The 22,068-nt window shown below is 41.0% G+C and overlaps 3 protein-coding genes and 1 non-coding gene across 4 annotated transcripts; 3 read left to right on the top strand and 1 right to left on the bottom strand.

Moving 5' to 3' along the window:
- The first annotated feature begins 76 nt into the window (after positions 1-76).
- On the top strand, positions 77-9,743 carry LOC100831408. Its single transcript, XM_003562576.4, has 20 exons — positions 77-262; positions 371-440; positions 1,143-1,185; positions 1,571-1,648; positions 1,749-1,833; positions 1,921-2,003; positions 2,155-2,212; positions 2,868-2,978; positions 3,440-3,497; positions 3,604-3,700; positions 4,208-4,243; positions 4,476-4,612; positions 5,283-5,353; positions 5,422-5,475; positions 5,594-5,739; positions 5,853-6,002; positions 7,216-7,449; positions 7,555-7,614; positions 8,614-8,847; positions 9,256-9,743. The coding sequence occupies exons 1-20, from the start codon at positions 148-150 to the stop codon at positions 9,394-9,396; spliced, it is 2,061 nt and encodes a 686-aa protein (XP_003562624.1). The 5' UTR covers positions 77-147; the 3' UTR covers positions 9,397-9,743.
- Positions 9,744-10,201: 458 nt separating this feature from the next.
- On the top strand, positions 10,202-13,440 carry LOC100831107 (transmembrane emp24 domain-containing protein p24delta9). Its single transcript, XM_003562575.4, has 4 exons — positions 10,202-10,559; positions 10,681-10,890; positions 12,870-12,946; positions 13,049-13,440. Exons 1-4 carry the CDS (start codon positions 10,344-10,346, stop codon positions 13,191-13,193), a joined length of 648 nt encoding a protein of 215 aa, XP_003562623.1. The 5' UTR covers positions 10,202-10,343; the 3' UTR covers positions 13,194-13,440.
- A 615-nt stretch (positions 13,441-14,055) lies between these two features.
- LOC112270341 lies at positions 14,056-14,175 on the top strand. Its single transcript, XR_002962733.1, has one exon. It is a non-coding gene; the product is annotated as a U5 spliceosomal RNA (small nuclear RNA).
- Positions 14,176-15,518: 1,343 nt separating this feature from the next.
- On the bottom strand, positions 15,519-20,729 carry LOC100830800 (integrin-linked protein kinase 1). Its single transcript, XM_010236830.3, has 11 exons — positions 20,179-20,729; positions 19,497-19,571; positions 18,714-18,830; positions 18,144-18,238; positions 17,809-17,929; positions 17,644-17,723; positions 16,727-16,786; positions 16,531-16,652; positions 16,357-16,442; positions 16,147-16,262; positions 15,519-16,036 (listed from the first exon to the last, which is right to left on the bottom strand). Exons 1-11 carry the CDS (start codon positions 20,503-20,505, stop codon positions 15,907-15,909), a joined length of 1,329 nt encoding a protein of 442 aa, XP_010235132.1. The 5' UTR covers positions 20,506-20,729; the 3' UTR covers positions 15,519-15,906.
- Positions 20,730-22,068: the final 1,339 nt, after the last annotated feature.

The raw sequence follows: 22,068 nt of genomic DNA, 5'->3' as shown, positions 1-22,068 counted from the left end.
AAAATCTACAACTGTTCAAATGATAATTAACTAAAGGCTCCCATCAATTTTTTTTTAAACTAAAGGCAAAGTCTCGTCGCGACGCAAAGAGCAAAGTGCAAAACCCCCCTGATAGCCCTTTGCCTTTACCGCCCGCGGTTGTCTCCCATGGCGATTCCGGAGGAGGTGCGCCGCTACTGGCTGCCGATCCTCTTCGCCGCCGCCGGATTCCTCTTCCAGCTCCTCGTCCTGCCCAAATCATTCCCGCCCTCCCACTACGACGGTCAGCGCCCGCCCCCTCCCTTGCCTCGCTTTCGTCCCAGCTCTTCCCCTTCGCCCAATTCGGGCGCGTCCTGAGATTCGTTGCCTGATTGGTTGTTTTTGGGTGCAGCGCTCGGAGTCGAGAGGTATGCGCCAGTCGAGAGGGTGGTCGAGGCCTACGAGCGGCTCTCCAAGGAGTGGTGAGCGCGATTGAACAGACTTTGCTGATGGTTTCTGACTTTTAACTCTCCGCCGTGCTTTCTTCGATTGGGTCTGTATCTGTTGTGAGCAACTGGCAAGCGCAGCCCATGAGGTCTTGTTTGGGAAGTAGACTGTAATTTTGTGCGATGTGGTGATAGTGGCGACCGGGCATCTGTCTGGAGCTTACCAGTTTGCTAGTGTTGTGTACTTTGTTGATGGACTGTATCACAATTCTCAAAGCTTTGTTAGCACAAAATTTGGTCTAGTTTTATCTGTTGTGTATATGGGAGGCTGCTTGTTGGACATGTTCAGTGCTTCACTGTGCTTTAAATTCTCAACTTGGTGATAATGTAGAATTATTCTCTTTTCCCACCTCGAGTCTGTTATTGAGATACTATTTTCTAGGAGGCTTAGTAAGACAGTGTAAAGGAATGGTGCTGTTTGTCTATCACTAGCTCATTTAGGCTGGTGTGTGTTTTGGCACCAAGCTCATGAGGGCGAACAACAATTTTCGGGCAACAGTCTGGAGTTAGTTTAGGTGACATATGACTGATGAGGCCCTGCACGTGATTCTGTACCCTAAACCGTTTTTTTGTGTGTGTGTCAGTTATGCTTCTCGGCTCTTTCCATGCTTTGCTTTCGTTCTTTCATTTACTCTTTTGCAAAGAACAATAATAATCTTTTTCTCGGTGTTAACTCAGGCTTGCTGAAACGAATCACCAGTCAACTGTTGATATTATAAAGGTGAGATCAGAATCCATAATCCAGTCTACTAGCCTTTGTAAGTTTCATGGATAAATACAAAGATATTTTCATCCAAAGTTCTGCATGTTGTATGCATGAGGCTTGCAACTATTTTTTCCAGTGCAAAAAGGCACCTTATTTAGAAATTCCGCTATTTATTTTTCCATGCACTAGTTCTGCTATTCATTTTGCTATGCACACTGTTTATTCTGACAATATTTGTTCTGCTAATCATTTTTCTATGCACACTATTGTTTTAGTAATCTGTACACTTTTTTTTAGAAAAACATCTGTAACACTATTTGTTTGGTTCCTGTAGTTCTTTTTAAAGTTTTAGCTAAGGATTTGCATAAGCAACTTCATAGTTCTATGATGTTTTATGCAGATCCGTTATGCGTATGAGCTGCTGACAAATCCAATTTTGAAGCGGGATTATGATCTTTTCGGTCTGGATCAGCATATGGTGATCTCCCTCCCTCTCTGCTCGCTGGCTTCTGTGTGGAAGGGCTTTTCTTTTATTCCTTTCTGGTATAACCCTTTGTTGCTCTTTTACATCATGGTAGGATGTCCTCGAGAGAGTCAAAGAACAATATCAAAAGGAGCACTTTCTGAAAATAGATCTCCCATTGTTAAAAGATTCTTCAGTTCGTAAGTTCTGTCCATCTAATTTCTGATAAACTAGAACTGATGTTTCTTTTTTGCTGTGTTTGACATAACACCATCTCCATTTCATAGATTCTGTAGATCATGCCTTCAATGTACTCACATATGAGTCATTCTTGTCTGCTATTGCTGAAAATTACCCGTTGCTCATACTGGTAAGTTAAAAGGCACTATTGGCTTTATGCTGTCACTGTAACTTTCCAGTGTTGTGTTTACATTATATTTGCATAATTCATGAGAGCGTCTTTTTGTCCGAATTTGGAAAGAGTTTTCTGACTATCAGATGTTTCTTGTTCTACTGTGTAGGTTTATTCAAAGGGCAGTCCTCGTTGTGCTCAATTTATTGAGTACTGGAAGCAAATTGGTATGTTCATCAAGTTGACTTAGTTACCATTCTGTGCATTTCTGCCTTTGAGAACATATTTCGACACTATGTGGAAAACAGAAGTGATGGTCTTCCTTGAAAGTAGCGTTGCGTAGGAAAAGACTTGCATTGAATTTTTATGTCCAATCCCTCCTACAGCAGTTGGTATTATTTAATGATTTAAGGATGATGGGTAAAAATTGTGGTTGTGATAAATTGCATGTGTAAGAATCGAGATCTAGAAAAAAAATGCATTGTTCATATCTTCTTTTAATTGGCATGTCACACATAAATAATTATATATGAAAACAATCATATTCGTGTTACTTGTTTGACTAGATTTGTTTACATAAGTGTTTTTGCTGACATGAAGTTTGCTACTTTCGGGCAAGTTAGTTATTTAAGATTTTGATCATTTGTTAGGTATTAAACTGAATTTTAACCATTATCTTTGAGCAATACTTTTGTGGATGTTTTGACAGTCGAGTTGATTGCCTCTTCCATTCTTTTTCCAAATAATCTGGTGTTCTCAACATAAGTGCAGCTTCTCTCTAACAATTGAAAAAAAAAATCTATAGAGGAACTCTCGCTATGTGAGCTGAATATACCTTGTCTTCCATTTTGTTCCTGACAAAATATATATTTCATGATCCAGACACTCGATTGGATGGTCTGGCCAACACTGCTATGATAGAACTTGGTGATGTGCAATTGGCTGGGCATTTTGCAGAAAAAAGGTTCTCTAAACAACCATTTTTTCGCAATGGTATGTCAAGATAACATGCCCTTTTAATCATAATATGATTGCACAGAAGTAAGTATCACAGATGTTATCAGTGCAGGTGTAGCACATAGAGAATTAGAGATGCTTATTTTGGGCGTTGTTAGTTCCAGAGAGTTATATCAAATTGAATAGGTTCAGAGTTGGTAAAACTAGGTCACTGAGGGAATTTAATACGATGAACCTGATTTGCTACTGGTTATAATGTGGAAGCCAAAGTGTATTTGACATTACTGGCAGGTTCATCATTCCATACCAAGAATTGATAGTTTTCTTTTCAACTGAATGAGCATCAACTCAAAACTGCCTATAAGTTTGCCTCAAAATGTACATATTAATTTTTAGTAGTTGGATTAATTACATGTCCTTTGTATTATGGTAAAGACAAAACAAAATATTTGTGCCGTTGTATGTTCTTTTACTATATATTCATTCTACACATGTAGGTATACCAGCTCTTGTTGCATATCCTGCTAACTGCAGAAGTCCATCCTGTTACATGAGGTGACTATTCTAGTCAGATGTCAAGTGTCGATTAAAGAAATAATAAGTGTGTATCATCTATTCCTGTTAACTAATTCTTTTACGACTTGTAATTTTACGCACCTAGGTACCCAGGTGAGCTATCTGTGGATTCTGTTGTTGACTGGGTGGCATCATCAATTGTTGGCTTACCTCGGATCTTGTACTATTCAAAGGAGACATTGGTGAGTTTTGTGATTCAGTTTTTTTTTTGTATTTCTGTGATTGTTCTAAATAATCATACCAAGTCACAAGCAGCTACCAATAGTACAACAGTTAAACAATTTTTGTTAACTGATGGAATAAAGTTCGATGGAGTGCAGATCTACTGAATGTTATTTATGAAATCGCCTTCTTGGCTGCTTTGTGAGATACATTTGTCATTATGCCATACTAGCTCGACTAGCAGAGCTATGCTTTCCTAGTTTGTGGATTTCAGGCCTAATTTCATTTGTTTATTTGCAACTGTGATTCCTGATGTTATGGCATCATTACTCGATTTAAATTGGATGACCCTAAACCTATGGAGGTACAAGTACAATTGCCAATGAGTACACTCCTCTATGCATGATTCTTGCTGCTTCATAAATTGCTGCACTGCCCGTTGTTATTTTTCTGCAATTGCACTTTCATTAGATAGGCTTTTATCTGAGAGGGATTACGCCTCTAATGCAGAGCTGATATCATTTCAGGGGCCCCAGTTCATTGGGAAGACTGGCCCTCATAAGGTACATTTGATTTGATGTCTCTTCTGGCATGCATATGCTAGTGCATCTGTTGCAATTTGATTTATGTATTACTATCACCCTTTTCAATCTACACTGGAGCATATAATTATGTTATTTTCTGAGGGAACCATCGTAATTCTACACACGTGCGCACATGCAGTCGAGACAGACAAACACTTTGACACATACTAGTCATAATCAGTCATGACATTCTTTGCATGTGATCACATAGGTCAAGGTTATATTTTTTTCAAGCACCGGGGAGCGTGCTCTTCCATTCCTTCGCCAAGCTGCTCAAGAGTATTCAAGCTATGCGTCATTTGCATTTGTCCTATGGAGAGAAGAGGAATCACAGATTTGGTGGAATTCGTACGTTCTTTATGTACACTTGCTATTATTTCTTATTTGTGCCTGTGTTGTATTAGTAGTGTTATAACTGTTGCTAGTGAATGACGTTTTAACAACTATGTGAAAATTTCGTCAGTTGTTTGGTGCTCCTAAGCATTTAAACCTCTTCCATCTTCGCGGGCTCACCAAGTATGCAAATTGCAAAGACACATTTCACACCATTTGGATCTTTATTCACTATAGGTTCATATTTCCAGTAAATTGATTATGGTAGTCATACATAAGGCTACTAGCGGATATTTAGCCAAGATATTGTCTTGATTAACTAGTGAGCTAATCCATGTGGATGAAGAAACTAACTTGACTTCATGGCATAAATAAATGTGAAATGTGTGTATTCATGAATATTGCATGATACGGGACAAGTAATCTTGAGCAATTTCGCTATGCTTAATTACTTGTACAGAAAGTTAGGGTTAACAAAATGAACACTACATGCTGAAATAGTAGATAGTCACCTGGCGGTATAAAACGTGGCTTCCAGATTGATTAACTGTTTTAGTACGTTTTAGTGAAGTAAAACATCTTTTTTTTTTGCTTAAATAAGAAAACCTAATTTTCATCTGTATACATGATTAATTTAATTTATGAAATCTTGTTCATTAGTACTTTCATGTCTCTTCCTGATTAGGTTAGGAGTGGAATCGGCTCCTGCAATTGTTTTCTTGAAGGGACCAGGCGCCAAGCCTGTTGTATACCATGGCAAGTTTCTTTCCCAGTCTTTTGATTTTACGCAGTGGAGTCATACTGATTGTTTTCTTCCAATTCAGGAACTTTTAGTAAGTCAGAGTTCACAGAGATAATGAAGGAGCACAAGCACCAAGGTACTGTTAAACCTTGTTTGCGCAGCAGTAAACCAAATGGCCATGCTATATTTTATGTGCCTTCTTTACATTAAGCATTTTTTTTTCAGTACACTAATTTCTTTCTTCTGTTGATTAGAACTGCCGCAGCTAAGAAGTGACACATCTTTGGAACTGGGTTGTGATGCTAGAGGCCACTCGCGTGCTAGAAAAGAAGACACAATGATATGGTATTGTGTAATTGTTGCTGGGCGTCCTGGTGTAGAACTAAGTAACAAGAGACAGGTAAGTTTCTATTGCTGAGCAACTTGGTGGAGTTTATATCTACTGAATCTTCTTTTTATCGTCACTGTTAGTTTGCTAACTTATAATATTCTTGGAATTGGAAACTTCTTTAGATTTTGCGGAAGGCTCAAGACCAACTAATCAGTTCTGTTGATGCAAGTACTACTGGGAGTGCGAATGATTTAGTAGATGTGTCAAGTGCTGCAACTGCCTTAAAAGATGACAGGTTGACCTTTGTCTGGTTAGATGGAGAACTACAGAAGGTAGACTGCTTCATAAATTTCATTTTTCTACATGCATTTTTTCTGAGCTTCTGGTGCTGTATCTGCTGTTTGGTGTCATGAGCCCCCCAAGGCCACGTGTTCTTTTTTTAAGTAGCACTTCTATTTGTTCTTGCAGTCATGCTTTTATCTTATTGGTTCCAAATAATCTGTATTTGCAACAGTGTCCAGTTTCTTAGTAGTAGTGAGTTGTTCTATTCACATATAATGTTGGTAACACAGTGCCTTCTCCACTATTTTTCCTTACCTCAAAATTGAGAGCAGCATGTTTTGTAATTATGCACTCTTCAAAATTTGCAGGAGATGCTTTGAAACCCACGTATTTAGCATTATTTATCAACAACTTAGAGCATAATGAATAGTTTTCTGATAGAAAGGAAAAAGGAAACCTCAAAGGAAATTATATTACCAAATCACCAGTAACTATTAGATATAAAGGAAACTATACAATTTACAGTAACCATTGGCTGCTGCTAGAATAGCTTTCTCTGCTTTCCTGAATTAGTTGAGGCACGGGCATACTTATCTGCTTTTACTTAGATAAAGATGTGTTTCATGGGTTTTATTACCACATAATATCCAGGATTCCAGGTCTTATAATCTTACTGTGAACTACTATATTGCTGCCTTGCAGCCTAGGGTCTAGCATCTAGTGAGTAGAACAGTACTTGGTCTGATTCAAGAAGGCCTCTTGGGTAATATGGTTTGCAAAGACCATGTGTGCATGTAGTGAATGGCTCTTTGATTTTTTTTTTTAAATATTGGGATGTAGTTCCCCTGTATATGCAAAAAGCTTATCTATGTTTTGGTTCTTTTATCACACAACATACCCCTCTATCTTCATGATTAATCTCTGCTAGAAGGAAGCATTTTCCACCAAGAAGCTTATCTATTATCATGTTCTTGTAAGTGCTTATTAGCTACAAATCCTTAGAGCATTTTTCACCAAGTGAAACGTCCTTCTCAGAGTCTCTGTATATTATCAAAGCTCTACAATGTTTGATGATGTTCTACACTGAATTGTGATTTACATCACTGGAACCGGAGTACTTGGAACATTTCAGGCCCTATCTTCAGCAAATGGCTGAGTCATGTCATTCTCAAATCTCAACAATCAAAAAAAAAAACAAGTGTTTCTTCTTAACAAAGCACATATTCTTTTACTTATGCTTGGATAACATTACACTTTTTGCAGAAAATTTGTGCCTTCTACCTTGCCACTGATTTCAATGGAGCCTGTGGTCCTAGAGGCTTTGGAGATGATAATGATAAGCCTGAAGTGTTCATTGTTCGTTTCCAAAGGAATGCAACATACGAGGCGTTGAAAGCTGAGAAAAAGAATAATCTTATCGAGACTCTCCAGGGACAGGATGCTGCTGATGCCTCCCAGCTAGTGGCTAGGTATAACGGCCCAGATGAAATTCAAGAGGTGTGCATCTTAATAGTTTATTAATACATGGTCAAATCATGTAGCTCAACACAGAACCTGAATACTTCATTTAAGTACTTCCGTCTGTTTTGGGCCTTTTGGCAGATAAAGAGGTGGATCTCTAAGATTATCACAGATGGAGATATTAGAGAAATTCCTTACTTTGTAAGTGTCTTTAAGCGTGCTTCTTTTTTAATTTCCTCGGGTATGTTTCCTAAGTTGAGATTGAGTAGCCCTTTTGAAAACTTTTACATACCTCAAAGGGAAAACTAATGTGAAAAATGAAATATAGACTTTCACACTAACTGTAACAGCAAGAACACCAAAGGGCTTTAGCTGCCAGCAGAGACAGGAATAGTTAGATGCGAGTGCAAACTTAAGTTTTTCTACAACACCATAAGGATGCCTGCATTGCATATTGCCTTTCTTTAGTAGCACACTTTGAAGTTTTATATTCAAATTTCACCCAATTCTGCTGAAAAGTTACTCAAAAAAAATGTGTTGTCTGGCCACATATACATTTGTTCTATGTAAATACTCCCTCCATTTCACAAAGGTTGGCGTATTTTGTTTCGTTAAGACAAGGTTTTGACCCATGAAAATTCTATTGATATGTGTTTTTTCATACATGAAATTTATATCAATGGATTCGTCTTTAGAAGTTCTTGCTAATGATCATGGTTTCGTATCATATAACTTACATCTTAATAGTGTAATTCTTGGTCAAAGGCTTGTCTTAACGAAACAAAATATGCCAACCTTTGTGAAAAAGAGGGAGTATATGACAAGATGAAGAAAATAAGAGAGAACTCAAGAATACTAATACTATGAAAAGCATGCGTCACAGTGAACACGCCGTTGTATTCCGTTCCTAGACTTGTTCATAGTTGTTCAAATTAGTGTACAATGTATGCCTGGCTTTTTCTAACTGCCGCCATAATTTGGTCGATAGTACATATGTACGCTTTATGAGTTTATTATAGCTGTGAGCCTGTGATACCCTTTCTATCTAAGCATTTAATTTGCTTATCCTATATTAAGTTGGCTGTGGCACCGATAGTGAACTGTCAGATGATAATATTTCCAGAGCAATAACTTAGTGCAAAGTACAAATATTCTTCCAACAATTATTGATGCACAGTGGTGTCCTTTTTCTCTGTCTAGACTTCAAAGGTACCTGATCTTTTACCCGAGGAAACACGCAAGGAATGGTTAAGTGGTACTAAAAGTATCCGCTCAGCAGGAAAAAGTTTAAAGGAGAGGGTTCAAAACAGTGGCTTCAATTTCAGAGAGTACCTGACTGACCCAAGGGTTGGTCCAACTTTGCTGTTGTGTGCATGCATTTCATGGGGAACAATATGGTTCAAGCACAGCCAATCAACTAAGAACTCTTCACAGGTAGGTGCATGTTTGATCTTCGCTCCCATTTTGTACTGATTTGAACAATTATTCTCTCTGCTCAGCTTTTACATTTGTCCGGCAAGCCAAATACAGCTAAATGACAGTGTAGTTTTTCATGAAAAATACACGAGCAATAGTTGTATAATCATGTTCCTGACTTGTAGCATATGCCGTCCAATCACCGCACATATGGTTTGTTGTTCATTCATCCGATAAAACGAGTCAATTCAGTGGTGTTTTGTCTTGAGTGTTACTAACTAATATCAGCATACTATCTATGTGTTCAGGCTCGATTATTTTATAGGGAAGTCAGAATTAACTGTCAGTTATGCTTTACAAAGTAGTCTACACTCTTTTTACTATTACCGGGCTTACTGAATTCTGACCATATATCTTGTCTTTCAGGCTGAAGCTCCTAAAGACAAGGCTGCTAAACGCCGCCGTCCAAAGCTTAGCACGTCACTATTTGGTCAACCGGAGTCTGTCGCTGATCCTGAACCCAAAGATGCTCGTCAGTGGGAGATGGAGGACTCAGATTCAGACTGATGAATTAGTCCAAGAACGAGCTAAACTTCGCTAATTTTTTTACAGTTGAGTGATATATAGGGCTAGATTAGGTTAATGCCCTGGAAAGCATGACCAATATCAAAGGAAAGACGATGACACCTATGATCTTTCTGAATGTAAGAGGGTCTAATAGCATGGGTCTATCATGTATCTGGATGCTGACATAGCCTCTTACAGAGTGTCTAACTATTGTTAGAATGCTACGTACTAGATTTTGAATTTGGTACTTTTGAAGGTGGAGGTGAATGGACGGTTGACACCTCCGTTATCCCACAAATACAAATATTTGAAACAGTATAAATATGAGGCAGGAGTCATCACAAGGAGTACCATGCTGAATGTAAGAGGGCTCCATGTGAACGGAAATTACTTATTCCCATGATATAAAAAAGCAAGAATAACATAAAATATATCACCAGAAACATTTTTTATTCGCATGATATAGAAAAACAAGAATGTGAAAAAGAATGATCGGAAACCATAGAAATTGGCACCATATTGTGTTTTGTCGCGCCGTTGAAAAACATATTAACTCATGGGAGTCCCAAGAACTATTTCTGTTGAACTCCAACCACTTGCAGAGATGGATTCTTATGTGTGTCCTAGGAGCAATGAAATATTCTCACAATCTTTACAAGATTCAAGATGTCACACGCTAGTATAATCCTAATTTTTCTTTCTCCCTTACAGTGAAATTCATGTGTTTGAAACGTGTTCAAAATTCCAAGTGACCCAATTCGAGCATATTGACCACTAATCGTTAAAAAGAGATTGATCGCAAGTTACTCCCCCAACTTTTAGTCGCTTCGACGTCACAAACCTGCGATCCTGTATTCTCTGCTTCCCCCCCAAACCCAAAGCACCTCGTGACCTCGCGGTGAGCCGGCCTTGCTCGGTTGCTCCGATTCCCGCCCCGATCTCCGGCCATGGCCCCCAGATGGCTGCCCCTCCTGGCTGTCCTCCTCCTCGCTGCCTCGCCGGCGGCCCGCGCCCTCCGGTTCGACCTCGAGTCGGGCCACACCAAGTGCATCTCCGACGAGATCAAGGTCGACTCCATGGCCGTCGGCAAGTACCACGTCGTCGGGACCGACCCCAGCAACCCCGACGCCCCGCTCCCGGAATCCCACCGCATCTCCCTCAGGGTAAGTAATCCAAGCAATCGACCGCGAATTGGGGTTTGGGGGAAACCCGGGAAAGCCGTCGCGACGCGGGCGATCGATTTATTAGCTGATTTGGGCGGCGTTTGGGTTTTGGTCGATGCAGGTGACTTCGCCGTACGGGAACAGCATGCACTTCTCGGAGAACGTGCAGTCGGGGCACTTCGCCTTCACGGCCTCGGAGGCCGGCGACTACCTGGCCTGCTTCTGGGCGCCCGACCACAAGCCGCCCGTCACTGTCACCTTCGAGTTCGATTGGAGGAGCGGCGTCACGGCCAAGGACTGGCCCAGCGTCGCCAAGAAGGGCCAGGTCGATGTGAGTGCTTTGCTTCGCCCTCTGGATACTTGCTTCAGTTTTTGCTCAGTTTTTTAACCAATTGGGTGGTTTCCATGGCTGGATTTCCATGTAGATACATCGTGGTTGCTGGTTCATTGTATTTAATTACGCAGACCGATCAGGGTGCCAATTTGCGCACGATAATTGGGAGTTTGTGCGTGTGATTGAATTGCTGTGATGGGAGTGATTCATGTAGGTTTATAAGTTTGTGAATCAGTTTTGTTGTGTGCCAAGTGATGTCCATGGTCGTGTCATTCGCAAGGTTAGGCTCTTGCGGATTTGGCTTGTGGAAGCAATATCAATGTTTGTGGATGTAGGACTTTTACATTTTGTAGATTTGAGTTCTTCCGTTGTTGGTATTCTGAAAGCAAGAGAAAAAGGTTGCCTGCAGCATCTATTAGTATCTACATGTTGAAACCGTGGATTCTTGTAGATTTATATACTCCTAAGTGGAATTTATTTGTTGGCCTGTTTGATTGAATGGGTTGGCATATAGTTCTCCATGTTACGTGGAGACGCCGAGGTCATTTTGAATACGCCTTGTTTGCAATCAATTCTCTTCTGGCTTCTCTACTTTATTGTGAGCAATCTGCATGTGAGGAAGTAGATTAATTCCTTCTAGGCCCGAGTTGGTTGGAGTATGCATCCTATCTAAGCTCCAAAGAGGTTGGACTTTTTAATGAGTTTGGTATGGCATTATATAAATTTTTGATTCAATAAGTATAAGCACATTAGTTGCTAGTCAATTGGTTCTTTAGCACATCAGTGTGTGTGAAAGAGAAGATGCTAAATAGTCCAATTGTTAGTTATAAACTAAGCTTACTCTAAGTGTATGTTTTTTTCTTTCCTTTTCCTTCTACAAAATTACATGTATGAATGACTGTAATAGCAGCGACTTTTGTATATTCTGTTAATAATTTTATACTTGGTTCCATGATTTATTACTATTATTGTGAATTCGTGAGTATTACTTGCACACAACTACGGTGTAACTTTTAGCACACTGTATAAGCACATTAGCCAATTTTTGCTATAGTCAATTGGTTCTTTAGCACATCAGTGTGTTTGAGAAGATGCTGAATAGTCCAGCTTTTAATTATAAATTAAGCTTCCTCTTTGGATAAAATGTATCTTTTTTTGCTCTTCTACAAAATGACGTGCATGAATGACGGTAATAGCGTTGACTTTTTGTCTATTCTGTTAAAGATTTTTTTACTTGGTTCCATGATTTATTACTAGAATCGTGAGTATTACTTGCACACAACTACAGTGTGTGATTTAGAGTCAGGTTCTCATTAAACAAAGGTTTATATGTCAAACAAACTTGGCCTCCTGGCATGAATTCCCACAAAGAGCAATATGAGAATTTGAACTTTGATGAGTTCGGACATTCTATGATTTTGGCATACGATTCCCATACAGCCGTGTTTTCACAAAAAGGAAATATAAACTATGCAGAAAAGAAGACTCACTACCTGCTGGCTGCCTCCCAGAAATTGGGTGTTTTTGTAGTTTAGCTTCAATGCTGTCCATCAAATAATTGCTTGATGACATGTCATGGCTGCTAACAGGGTGACACTATAGCAGTGTTGGTTCCTAAACATTAGGCAGGGGCGGTTCAGCATTAGCTATTGAACACTACCCATAAAGCCATAACCAAGTATTCTGATCCAATAAGCCCAAATTTTTTCTGGATTTGTGAGATCAGTCTTCTTGCGAACTAAACGCATTAACAATATTAAGTTGCTATTTTGCTTGTCATACTAGTTCATCTGGAGAGTGAAGAGTCAGTAGCAAATACGGATACTAATAAGCGACAATAAATAGATCTTCCATTGCATTTTATTAGCATGTGGCGATAGTATACAGTGATATTTCTGCAGTATGACTGCACTTAGTATCTAATCTACAATATTTGTTGAGGATTAGCTGGTGATGCGTTGTTTTACTTGTCACAGATGATGGAACTAGAGTTGAAGAAGCTGGAGGATACCATCAAAGCTATCCACGAAGAGATGTATTATCTACGCGAAAGGTACATTACTGCCTAGTATTTCTGTCAACAATAAAACTACATTCCATGACAATTACAGCAGCAAACACTGTGATCTGAGTCTTTGACCTGTCATTTGTCCAGGGAGGAGGAAATGCAGAACATGAACAGGCAAACGAACTCAAGGATGGGTTGGCTTGGGTTCCTTTCCCTCGGCATCTGCTTGTCTGTGGCTGGGTTGCAGCTGTGGCACCTCAAGACCTTTTTCGAGCGGAAGAAACTTCTTTAGTTTCCCCCATGATCACATATTCTTGCGAAACTAGGGTATATTGTTTCTGTCAGCTATTAACTTATGTTCCCAAGCGTATGTATACTCAAATCCTCTGTACGAAGGAGTGTTTATCATACTTGCGGATGTTTTATCTGTGACCCTACTCCCTAGCTTGTCTATTCTAAACAGTTGTCAAACGTGTCAAAGTTGTTGATTGGTTTGATTTCATGGTGTTGGTGTCGAGCCACATCGCTTTTGTTCTTCACTCGAGTTATGCTGTGAATCCGAGTCTTTGACAAAAATCAGAACCACTAGCTCTCTAGTACTCCCTCTTATAAGATGTTGCAGCTTTGATTTAAGTCGAATTTATTAAAATTTGGTCAGGTTTATAAAAAAAATCTATCAACATCTATCTACAAATCTAAATTAATTTGTTCATTAAATCTGACAGTTATATGCTCATAGTATATTTATTTGATATTGTAGATATATATTAGTATGTTTTTCTACAATTTTTCTCAAACTTTGAAAAGTTTGACTTAGATATAGACCTTATAAAAAGGCAGGGAACGGAGGGAGTAATTTGTGGTCGGATATTGCTCCGTGCAATTTTTTTCTCTCCAACGAACTGGACGCAGAATCGAAAAAAGAGAGGGGAACAGAAACAGGCGTATTGGGCTGTTGGAGTCGCTCCTGTGGGCCGGCTGCTTAGAAGGCCGAACCCCGACGTAGCGTGCTGCGTGCATCCGTGGGCTGCGCGGCTCTGGTGTGCGGACTGCGGACAGCTCTCTCGTTTTAGTCCCACCTCGGCTGGCTACGAGAGAAGGGGCGGAGAGCTCGCCTACAAAAGAGGGAGGGGTGCGAGCGGTTAAAGGCACGCAGCTGCGTGGTGAGCACAAAGCGAACTATTCTTTCGCCTTTTACTAAAGAATACCGTGTGCACGCCATACTAAGCAGCATACGCTGATTTTTGGAGGGCGCTTTCTCTTTTTGAGAAGGCCCCAACAATTCAAAATTCAAAATTTGTGGGCTATGCTCTGGAACAGAGCAGCAGCAGGGCAACAGGAAATACTTAATCAGGATCACGCCTTTTCTGCTTCAAAACACTCAGGATGCTAACACTTATCAGCAGTTGATTTATTGATTTCACTCATCACAACCAGTTCATCCGTTAAAAAAAATAGAAAATGCATGAGTTATTTCGATGGTGCTGTCTGTCTTTGCCACGTCAAGCGTTGGACCCAAAATTCTGCTCCTTTGGTAGCGGCTGCGACTCGGCGGGTTTTCCGGGCTGAGGAGCAGGCGATCGGTCATCTGTGCAGACCACGCAGATGCAGTTGCCGTAGCTTCCATCTGGCTGGGGTTCGCATTGCCCGGCCTTGTGGCCGGCCTCATGGCACAACCAAGCGCAATCCCCTGGGCTATTGCAATATTTATTGGTACTTTGATCCTGGCAGCCGCCGCGAACCACATCTGCACAGAAGTAAATGGAAGAAAGATTTTTTTACTACGTGATGCAATAAATAGTCGAAAGCATTACGACTAAAAGAAGAAGACAGAAAGCATTATGCAGGCCTTTAACAGCTTGTGTTTTCTTCTTACCGCATGACACGAGGGAAACCAGTATCAAGATGGACGCGACGACAACCATGGTGATCTTGCGAGCCATGGCGAAGAAAGAGTGTGTTTGGTCGCCGGTTTATCTCAACATGTATTTATAGGATAAGGAAGGTGACGAGAAGTCATGAGGCACTAATCACAATCTTCGATAATTAAATGTCATGATATATTCAATGAACATTATGAATTGCCAAATCTGTCTCGGTTAATTAATTTTACAGCATTAATTTGCTGCATTACTACTCTATGTTTAACTGGAAAATTGCTTCCAACTTCTGAGAAAAAGGATAGTACTCTCTCCGCATCTCATTGTAGGACAGATATAATTTTTCCACATACCAACGAAGCAAACCTACTACCCCAGACATTGTTTCCGCAGGCGATAGCACCATCAGTGTGGACCATACACAGCAAACCTACTACCCCAAACATTGAATCTCCGTCCAACAAAAGATGTCTCAAGTTTGTCAAAATTTGGATGTATCTAGATCCTAGACATGACTTAGTGTATAGATGCATTCAAATTTAATCAAAATTGAGACATCTTTTGTTAGACGGAGAAAGTACTTGGTTCGTTTGTTCTTAAAATCTCCAGATTGCTAAGATGTAGGAACTCCGATTCATAAAAAGTGTCGACGTCCGGATGGAGTATACCTAATCCAATCATATGGAGAATAAACACCATAAGGTCTGGCATTTATCTACAGAGTTCGCAAAACCAAATAAGAGCCCTTAAAGACTGCAATCAGATTTCACCACATGACTACCGAAGCAGTTCTCAATAAACAATCCGAACCTCTGATAAATGGGAAACGGGCGTGAAACTATTTGATATTTAGAATACCAGTCAGCTATATGTCGTAGAACTATGGGCTAGTAACTCTCCAACCTTTCAGAATTACCTAAACCCAAGAGTGGTTCGAGAAAAACATCTGCTTTAGCAGAAAAAAGAAGAAAGAGCAGGAACATTCTATCGTTTCAATGGACCTTTTTTGATCCATCTAATTTTGTACACGATCGATTCTGATCTCCCAATCTCCCAATAAGATCCATTCACAACAACACCTGTGGTAAAAATTGCCCATAATGAATACTCCGTATATATGCACTGCTACTGGGAGAATAAATGCCAGTGGTGATCGTGTGATGATAAGGTTTCCTTGATCTTCTCGAGCCTCTTGAGTATCTCTAGGAAAGATGGTCTCAGATTGATATCCGCATCCCAACATAGCTCAGTCAAACTGCAGTTAAGAAACACCATGTTACAATGCTGAAAATTCGAAGAGACAAGGTTACATAAACATGACAATATAGTAGAATGTTGGAAGGGCTATGTTTAGCTTGTACGTACTCCTTCAGCTCACTAATATGTCCTTTTGAACGGAAAGCAGGGCGATGCCCATCTGCTACATACTTGGCAGCCTCATAAGGTTCATAGTTGGAAAAAGGTGGATCCCCTTCCAGCATCTACGATCAGAGGAAACATGTATTATCATCTAGAAGAGACATCATAACATGATACAATGTGCTGCTGGCTTGTAAATTTAGATGGCAAAATTACCTCATACAGTATCATGGCAAAAGAGAAGATATCAACCTTCCTGTCGTATTTCCGGTGTTTGAAAACTTCAGGAGCCATGTACCGATCTACATATATGTACAAAAATCACAACTGGTGAGAATAAATTCAAGAGAAGAGTTTCAAAGACAGATGATATAAGTTCTGGACAATTACAGCTTCCTGTCTCTCCAGTCATCTTGTATACGTCATTGGCATGCTGAGATTTGATAATCTTGCTAAGACCAAAATCTCCAACTTTCAAGTGATTGGCGGCAGTATTCACTAGAAGAATGTTTCTGGACATTGACGTAATAGGTCAGAACAGCAAATCAAACTGCCCGTGTTAGCAAAAATAAGTAATGCGTCAGACCTTGGCTTTAAGTCCCGGTGAATTATAACATTAGGCTCATTATGAAGATATGCCATGCCCCTACAGAAGAGAATTAATCAAGAAAACATCACATGAATCATTATCCTGTATGAGAATTAGAAAACAGATCACTGGATAAAGTTTATTGATGTGGAAAGTTAGAACCTACTACGGAAAGTACTTATTTCTAAAGAAGAAGAAAAAGAGGAAAGGGCATGATGGTTCAAGGATCCAGTGTTAGCATATATCCACTTTGCTCAAATCCTGCAGGATGTGCGGTTATCTTGGCCCGTGTTTGTCCTTTTGAGTTTTCATTAGTGAATAGGAAGTGTAGCAGTGTAGCTCATGAGCTTGCTCAATTTTCTAATCGTGGTGTAGAGGCTACTGTTTTAAGCCTTGAGTCACCTCCAAGCATTGATGAGCTCCTAGCTAATGACTGTAATGCCAATTTGTTCTATCAATAAACTCCCTATTCGATCACAAAAAATAAAATAAGAAAATCCACTTTGTTCAAAATAGATGTAAGGAACCATCATTATAACAAATAGCTAAGGTGTACTATTATTGAATTATTGGATGCCAAGAAATTTGTCCAAAGCAAAATTAGTGTCAGCTCTGATTAGCCAGTATCCTACAGATGAATGTGTGGCATATCAAGAGAATTTATTTGGGAGTAATCCAAATGCATCATATAGGTTGAAATGGTCTAACACAGAACCATAATAAGATTGTCGATAACAATATATTCAAGGCCATAACTATAACTGTAGTACAATAGAAAATAATTCTACCGCCAAAAGGATACAGTTTAAAGAAAAGTATATTAAGAGAATTCTCGCACAATATCAGTCATAATTTATCCAGAGTCCAGACTATCTGTTACATTGTAAGAGCTAAGCATGTGCAGATGAAAATACCTAGCGATGTCCAATGCAAAATTAACAGCAGTAACTGGGCTGAGCGAGCCTTTCTCCTTCAGATATTGATGAAGATCACCCTGGAAAATGCATTTAGCTTAAATTAGCGACTTTTCCATATAGTCCACAGCAAAAAATAGTTGATTATCGAAATAGATTACATACTCCTCTTAGGAACTCAGTAATTAGCATCAAAGGCTTGGTTTCTGTGACTGCTCCAAGGAACTGTACAATATTTGGATGCCTCAGCTTTATTAGCAAGTTGACTTCATGCTTAAAATCTTGGCTGCAAACCAAGGAAAACAACTCATAAGGGGCGCTCCATGAGATAAACATGCAACAAAAACTATAAGTACTCACGTCATACATTGAACAAAACACAGTTAACCACAATAAATGCAAAAGTACAGTATTAGACAATCAGCTGGAGTACTGAGGAAACTGGCAATCGTTTTGAAGTTGTTGGAGTCTTAGAGACTTTGCAAATAAAATTTACTTACATCACCAGCCTGTCATCAGATAATGATGGAAGAATGCGCTTGACAGCAATAGGTGTTCCTCGCCAATTTGCTTTCAGAATTTCACCAAAAGAGCCCTGCAGTAGTTAGCAGGTTTGATGAACTTAAGATAACACGACAAAAAATGAACTAAAAGTGGAGCACAAGACATGGTTACTGGCCAAAGATTCAAAAGAAGTGTCCATTTTCTTCCTAGTACTAGCATTATACTAAGTTCATTTTTAACCATTCATCTAAATTCTAAAGCATTAATTTTTGGCTTCAGATCATGCTTAACATCCGATAGATAGTCCACCTACATGTAAGGATTGGAACTAAACAGTAAACGAATACTTCAAACTACTTTGACATACCAAATATACACCTAATGACCTAAACATTGAAAGAATGCAGGGGAATAGTTCTACCTTTCGCAATGCAGTGAGAAGCCAAATGCTACTCAATTGGATTAACTTCAATATGGTAGTGATGGACTTAACTAAGAGTGCTTTATACCACATAAGCATTAAAAAATAATTGCATAGAAGTAAGAGATAATTCAAGAATATAAACCTTTCCAATGATAATTGCTTTTGTGAAATCCAATTCAAGTGGGTTAATCTCCCAGTCAGCCTTGTTTGTAAGGGGAGGTGGAATTGTCTTTGCTTCAAAGTGGCTTCCAGTTTTCCCCTACAGAAAAAATAATCAGAGAAATCAGAAGATGTGAGCATAAGTAAATGTGGTATCAGCTACAAACATCAAATATATCTCAATGCTTAATTAGGCAGCTCTTAACCCCCAACAGAACATTTATTCCAACTAAAGCATAATTAATTTGTCCATGCTTGAAAGATGCACCAAAACTACCCATTAAATGAAAATAGACAAACAAACCTCTAAAACCCATCCGTAGTATAGTATGATATCCAAAAAGAGAACAGTGCCAGGTCTTTAATCGACAACGACACATGCTTTATATAAACAGCAATTTCTAACAGATGCCACATGTATAGCAACAAGACACAGAAATAATCCATGGCTACCACATCTAACATTTTGCCGAAAACAACACTGACACACCCGAACACTCCACTTCTACTTCTGGTAACAATATCTGGGACCAGGTGCCCTGGATACAAATTCAGAAATGTGACGGGGAGACAGCTGCAGAGCAATACATCGGGAACTCACCCACTAAATCCATAGCACATAGTGACTTGCGAAATCAGAATACCTGGTGTCAAGTTACAAATTTAGTAATGTTGAGCTAATGTTTAAGCCTAAGCACCCCAACGACTTTGCAATGCAATAACCATGACAATCTGTTAAAGAGAACCCAAGTAAATGGCTGCTTACATATGTCAATCCGCCATGCTTCTTGAGTAGGTCGATCATAGCATGCTTCTTTGCACCCTCTGCATCAGCAAGTGGCTGTAAATCGACCGAAAGTTAGCAGACTCAAAACCAACATACATTCACACCGAACAGCAGAAATATAATCAATCAGTAAACAGAAACCCTGAAACTTCAGCACACGCTTTACACCAGTTTCTTTTCAAAAAAACAACAACGACAGAGGTTAAATGAATGCTTGACACACTGCAGAGAGTATATATATAAAAATAAACAAATATGCATTCAACACCGAAGTCATTGCCGGCAGATTTGACAATCAGAAGTAGCACAAGCCCCCGCCAATTCAAATTCGTAGCAGGGCAGGAATGCTCAACGAAAGTCCCCAAGGCAGATGATGACAGGAGCACCATCTAATCGAATGAACAGCTGCAGAGTGCAAACTAGAGCCCCGTGATCGATCGTTTTCCCACCGAAATCATCAATTCGTGGCGAGAGAAACCAAATCCAATCCGACCAAGTGCCAGAATGAGAGCTCAACCGAAACCCCCAACCAAATTACGTGAACAGGAACCGAGGGGGTGATGCCTCAGACCGCAGCGTGACCGACCCAATTAAATCCAACCGAACACCCCATTTCATTTCGAGCCGAAGGGGGAGGAGAGGAAGGAAGGAAGAGGATCACCGTGTTCTGCCAGCGGTCCTGTGCGTTGACGTCGGCGCCGTTGGCGACGAGGCACTCGGCGACCTCCTGCCAGCCGTGCAGCGCGGCGACGTGGAGCGGCGTGCGGCTGTCGTAGTCGCGGGCGTTGACGAGCGCGCCGTCCTCCTCGAGCAGCTTCCGCACGGCGGCCGCGTCGTTCTGGTGCGTGTGCCACAGGATCAGCGACGTGCGCGCCACCAGTCCCTTGTCGTCGAACCGCCGCCTCGCCTCACCCCCTCCGCCGCCGCTCCCCCCCGCGCCGCTCCCGCTCCCGCTCCCGGAGCCAGCAGCCTCCTCCGCCCCGCTCATCTCCCGCCCCCGCGTGGCGTGGCGTGCACGGCCGAATCTGGGATCGCCCCTCTCTCTCGCTCGCTCGCTGGTCGTCTCTGGGAGCCCGACTATTCAGGAGGAGCGACCGAGCGAGGAGGGAGGGGCCGTGGAGGGGACTGGCTGATTCTGTGTGCTCCCTCCCTCGGCGCGCTTGAGCGTCGTCGGTTCCTCCGATCTGATCTGGAACTCTCTCGGGCCGCGTTGGTTAACGAGTAAAAACCACAAGGATACGCGCAAGCTTCCTCTGGCCCACCACCACCGGCTTAACTACCGCCCACTTGTGCGCCAGCCTGGCACGGCACCGGCCACACCGGACAAGGGAACGTTCCGTGTCAGCGAACTTTTTCTGAGAGTCCGTGGGGTGAATGGACGGATTTGCCCATGCTCGCGCCGCTGACGAATGGTGACGTCATGGGGATGGTGCCTTGTGGGCTTTTGGCCCTTCGCGCTTGCGACGGCGTGCTCTCCGATTGGTCGGAAAAGCGGCCGCCCCTTTTCGCGGCAAGGGAAGGAATGTGATGCTTGTAATACCGTATGGTACCTAAATTCTCTGATTCTGCACCAAGAGGAAGCTTTACTCGCTTATTAGATGGACATGTGACTTATCACAGCCCAATAGGAAATCCATGTGCTCCATGCACTTTTTTTTTAGGGTATATATGGAAGCAGTGACAGCGAAATCGACATTCTTTTTCCAGGAAGAAAAGTGAGAACGATATTGACTTGTTTTGTGTCATTACCAGCAAGAGTCGATCTATACCAACTGGAGAGGATTTAACTAAATATCGCCAATAGAATGGCGTGTGACTAACTAATACACCACACATAGCGGAATGCTTGCTTGGTCAGCACGGCAGTCACACGAAATCCATTGGAGGGGAAAATAAAATAAAATAAAACGGGGCACAGCAGCTGGCTCTGTAAACCGGATGAGCTGTTGACAAGCGAGAGATCGTACACTTCCTCCGTCTCATTCCTATACAAATTCATGTCAATTCCTATACAAATTCATGTCACTTATTTCTATACAAATTCATGTCACTTATTTTCAAATGAAGTGAGTAAACAAAATTGACAAGCCATAAATTTATTAAACAAAGCATGCATGTTTGGTAATGGCATAGGAATTTTTGTCACCTTCTTTTGGGCAAAGCAGATACTGCTACCCGGCCGTCGCGGACCGCACATCAACAACAATAAATACTCCGTAACATTTTGCAGCGCACCTGGAATCAATCGAGAGCGAAATATGCACACGTACGACGGACAATGATGCATCGCGCTAGATCGTTTCCCTTGCGGAACAGAAAGAAATGTGAAGTCGCCTACTCGCCTCTAAATTTAGAAAGGGGGAGGAACACAGTAGCGCCATTTGGTTTCTTTCTGGCCCAAAATCAAATTGACGCGCGCAATCGGCCCGGCGAGAGTTTGCGCTGCATGGGGGGCCAAGCCCAACCGTGCCTCCAAAGAGCCCAAAGTCACTTGTGGTGCGTCACGTCACGTCCACCGACGAAAAGGTCATCCTGCCAAATCCAAGGCGCG

The sequence above is a fragment of the Brachypodium distachyon genome, chromosome 1 (genome assembly GCF_000005505.3).
Source record: "Brachypodium distachyon strain Bd21 chromosome 1, Brachypodium_distachyon_v3.0, whole genome shotgun sequence".
NCBI classification, from domain to species: Eukaryota; Viridiplantae; Streptophyta; class Magnoliopsida; order Poales; family Poaceae; genus Brachypodium; species Brachypodium distachyon.
Note: the sequence above shows the minus strand (reverse complement) of the source record. Positions and strands in the feature narration are given on the sequence as shown.

What these genes read in the sequence shown, in the direction of transcription:
- LOC100831408 (XM_003562576.4), top strand. Translation starts at nt 148, where the DNA reads ATGGCGATTCCGGAGGAGGTGCGCCGCTACTGGCTGCCGATCCTCTTC. An exon ending in ATTACCCGTTGCTCATACTG is followed by an intron (nt 2,004 to 2,154) that starts GTAAGTTAAAAG and finishes TCTACTGTGTAG; the next exon opens with GTTTATTCAAAGGGCAGTCC. An exon ending in GGAAGACTGGCCCTCATAAG is followed by an intron (nt 4,244 to 4,475) that starts GTACATTTGATT and finishes GTGATCACATAG; the next exon opens with GTCAAGGTTATATTTTTTTC.
- LOC100830800 (XM_010236830.3), bottom strand. Translation starts at nt 20,505, where the DNA reads ATGAGCGGGGCGGAGGAGGCTGCTGGCTCCGGGAGCGGGAGCGGGAGC. An exon ending in AAGCAATTATCATTGGAAAG is followed by an intron (nt 18,239 to 18,713) that starts GTTTATATTCTT and finishes TAACTACTGCAG; the next exon opens with GGCTCTTTTGGTGAAATTCT. An exon ending in TTACTGAGTTCCTAAGAGGA is followed by an intron (nt 17,724 to 17,808) that starts GTATGTAATCTA and finishes TGCATTTTCCAG; the next exon opens with GGTGATCTTCATCAATATCT.
- LOC100831107 (XM_003562575.4), top strand. Translation starts at nt 10,344, where the DNA reads ATGGCCCCCAGATGGCTGCCCCTCCTGGCTGTCCTCCTCCTCGCTGCC. An exon ending in CCAAGAAGGGCCAGGTCGAT is followed by an intron (nt 10,891 to 12,869) that starts GTGAGTGCTTTG and finishes TACTTGTCACAG; the next exon opens with ATGATGGAACTAGAGTTGAA. An exon ending in ATGTATTATCTACGCGAAAG is followed by an intron (nt 12,947 to 13,048) that starts GTACATTACTGC and finishes TCATTTGTCCAG; the next exon opens with GGAGGAGGAAATGCAGAACA.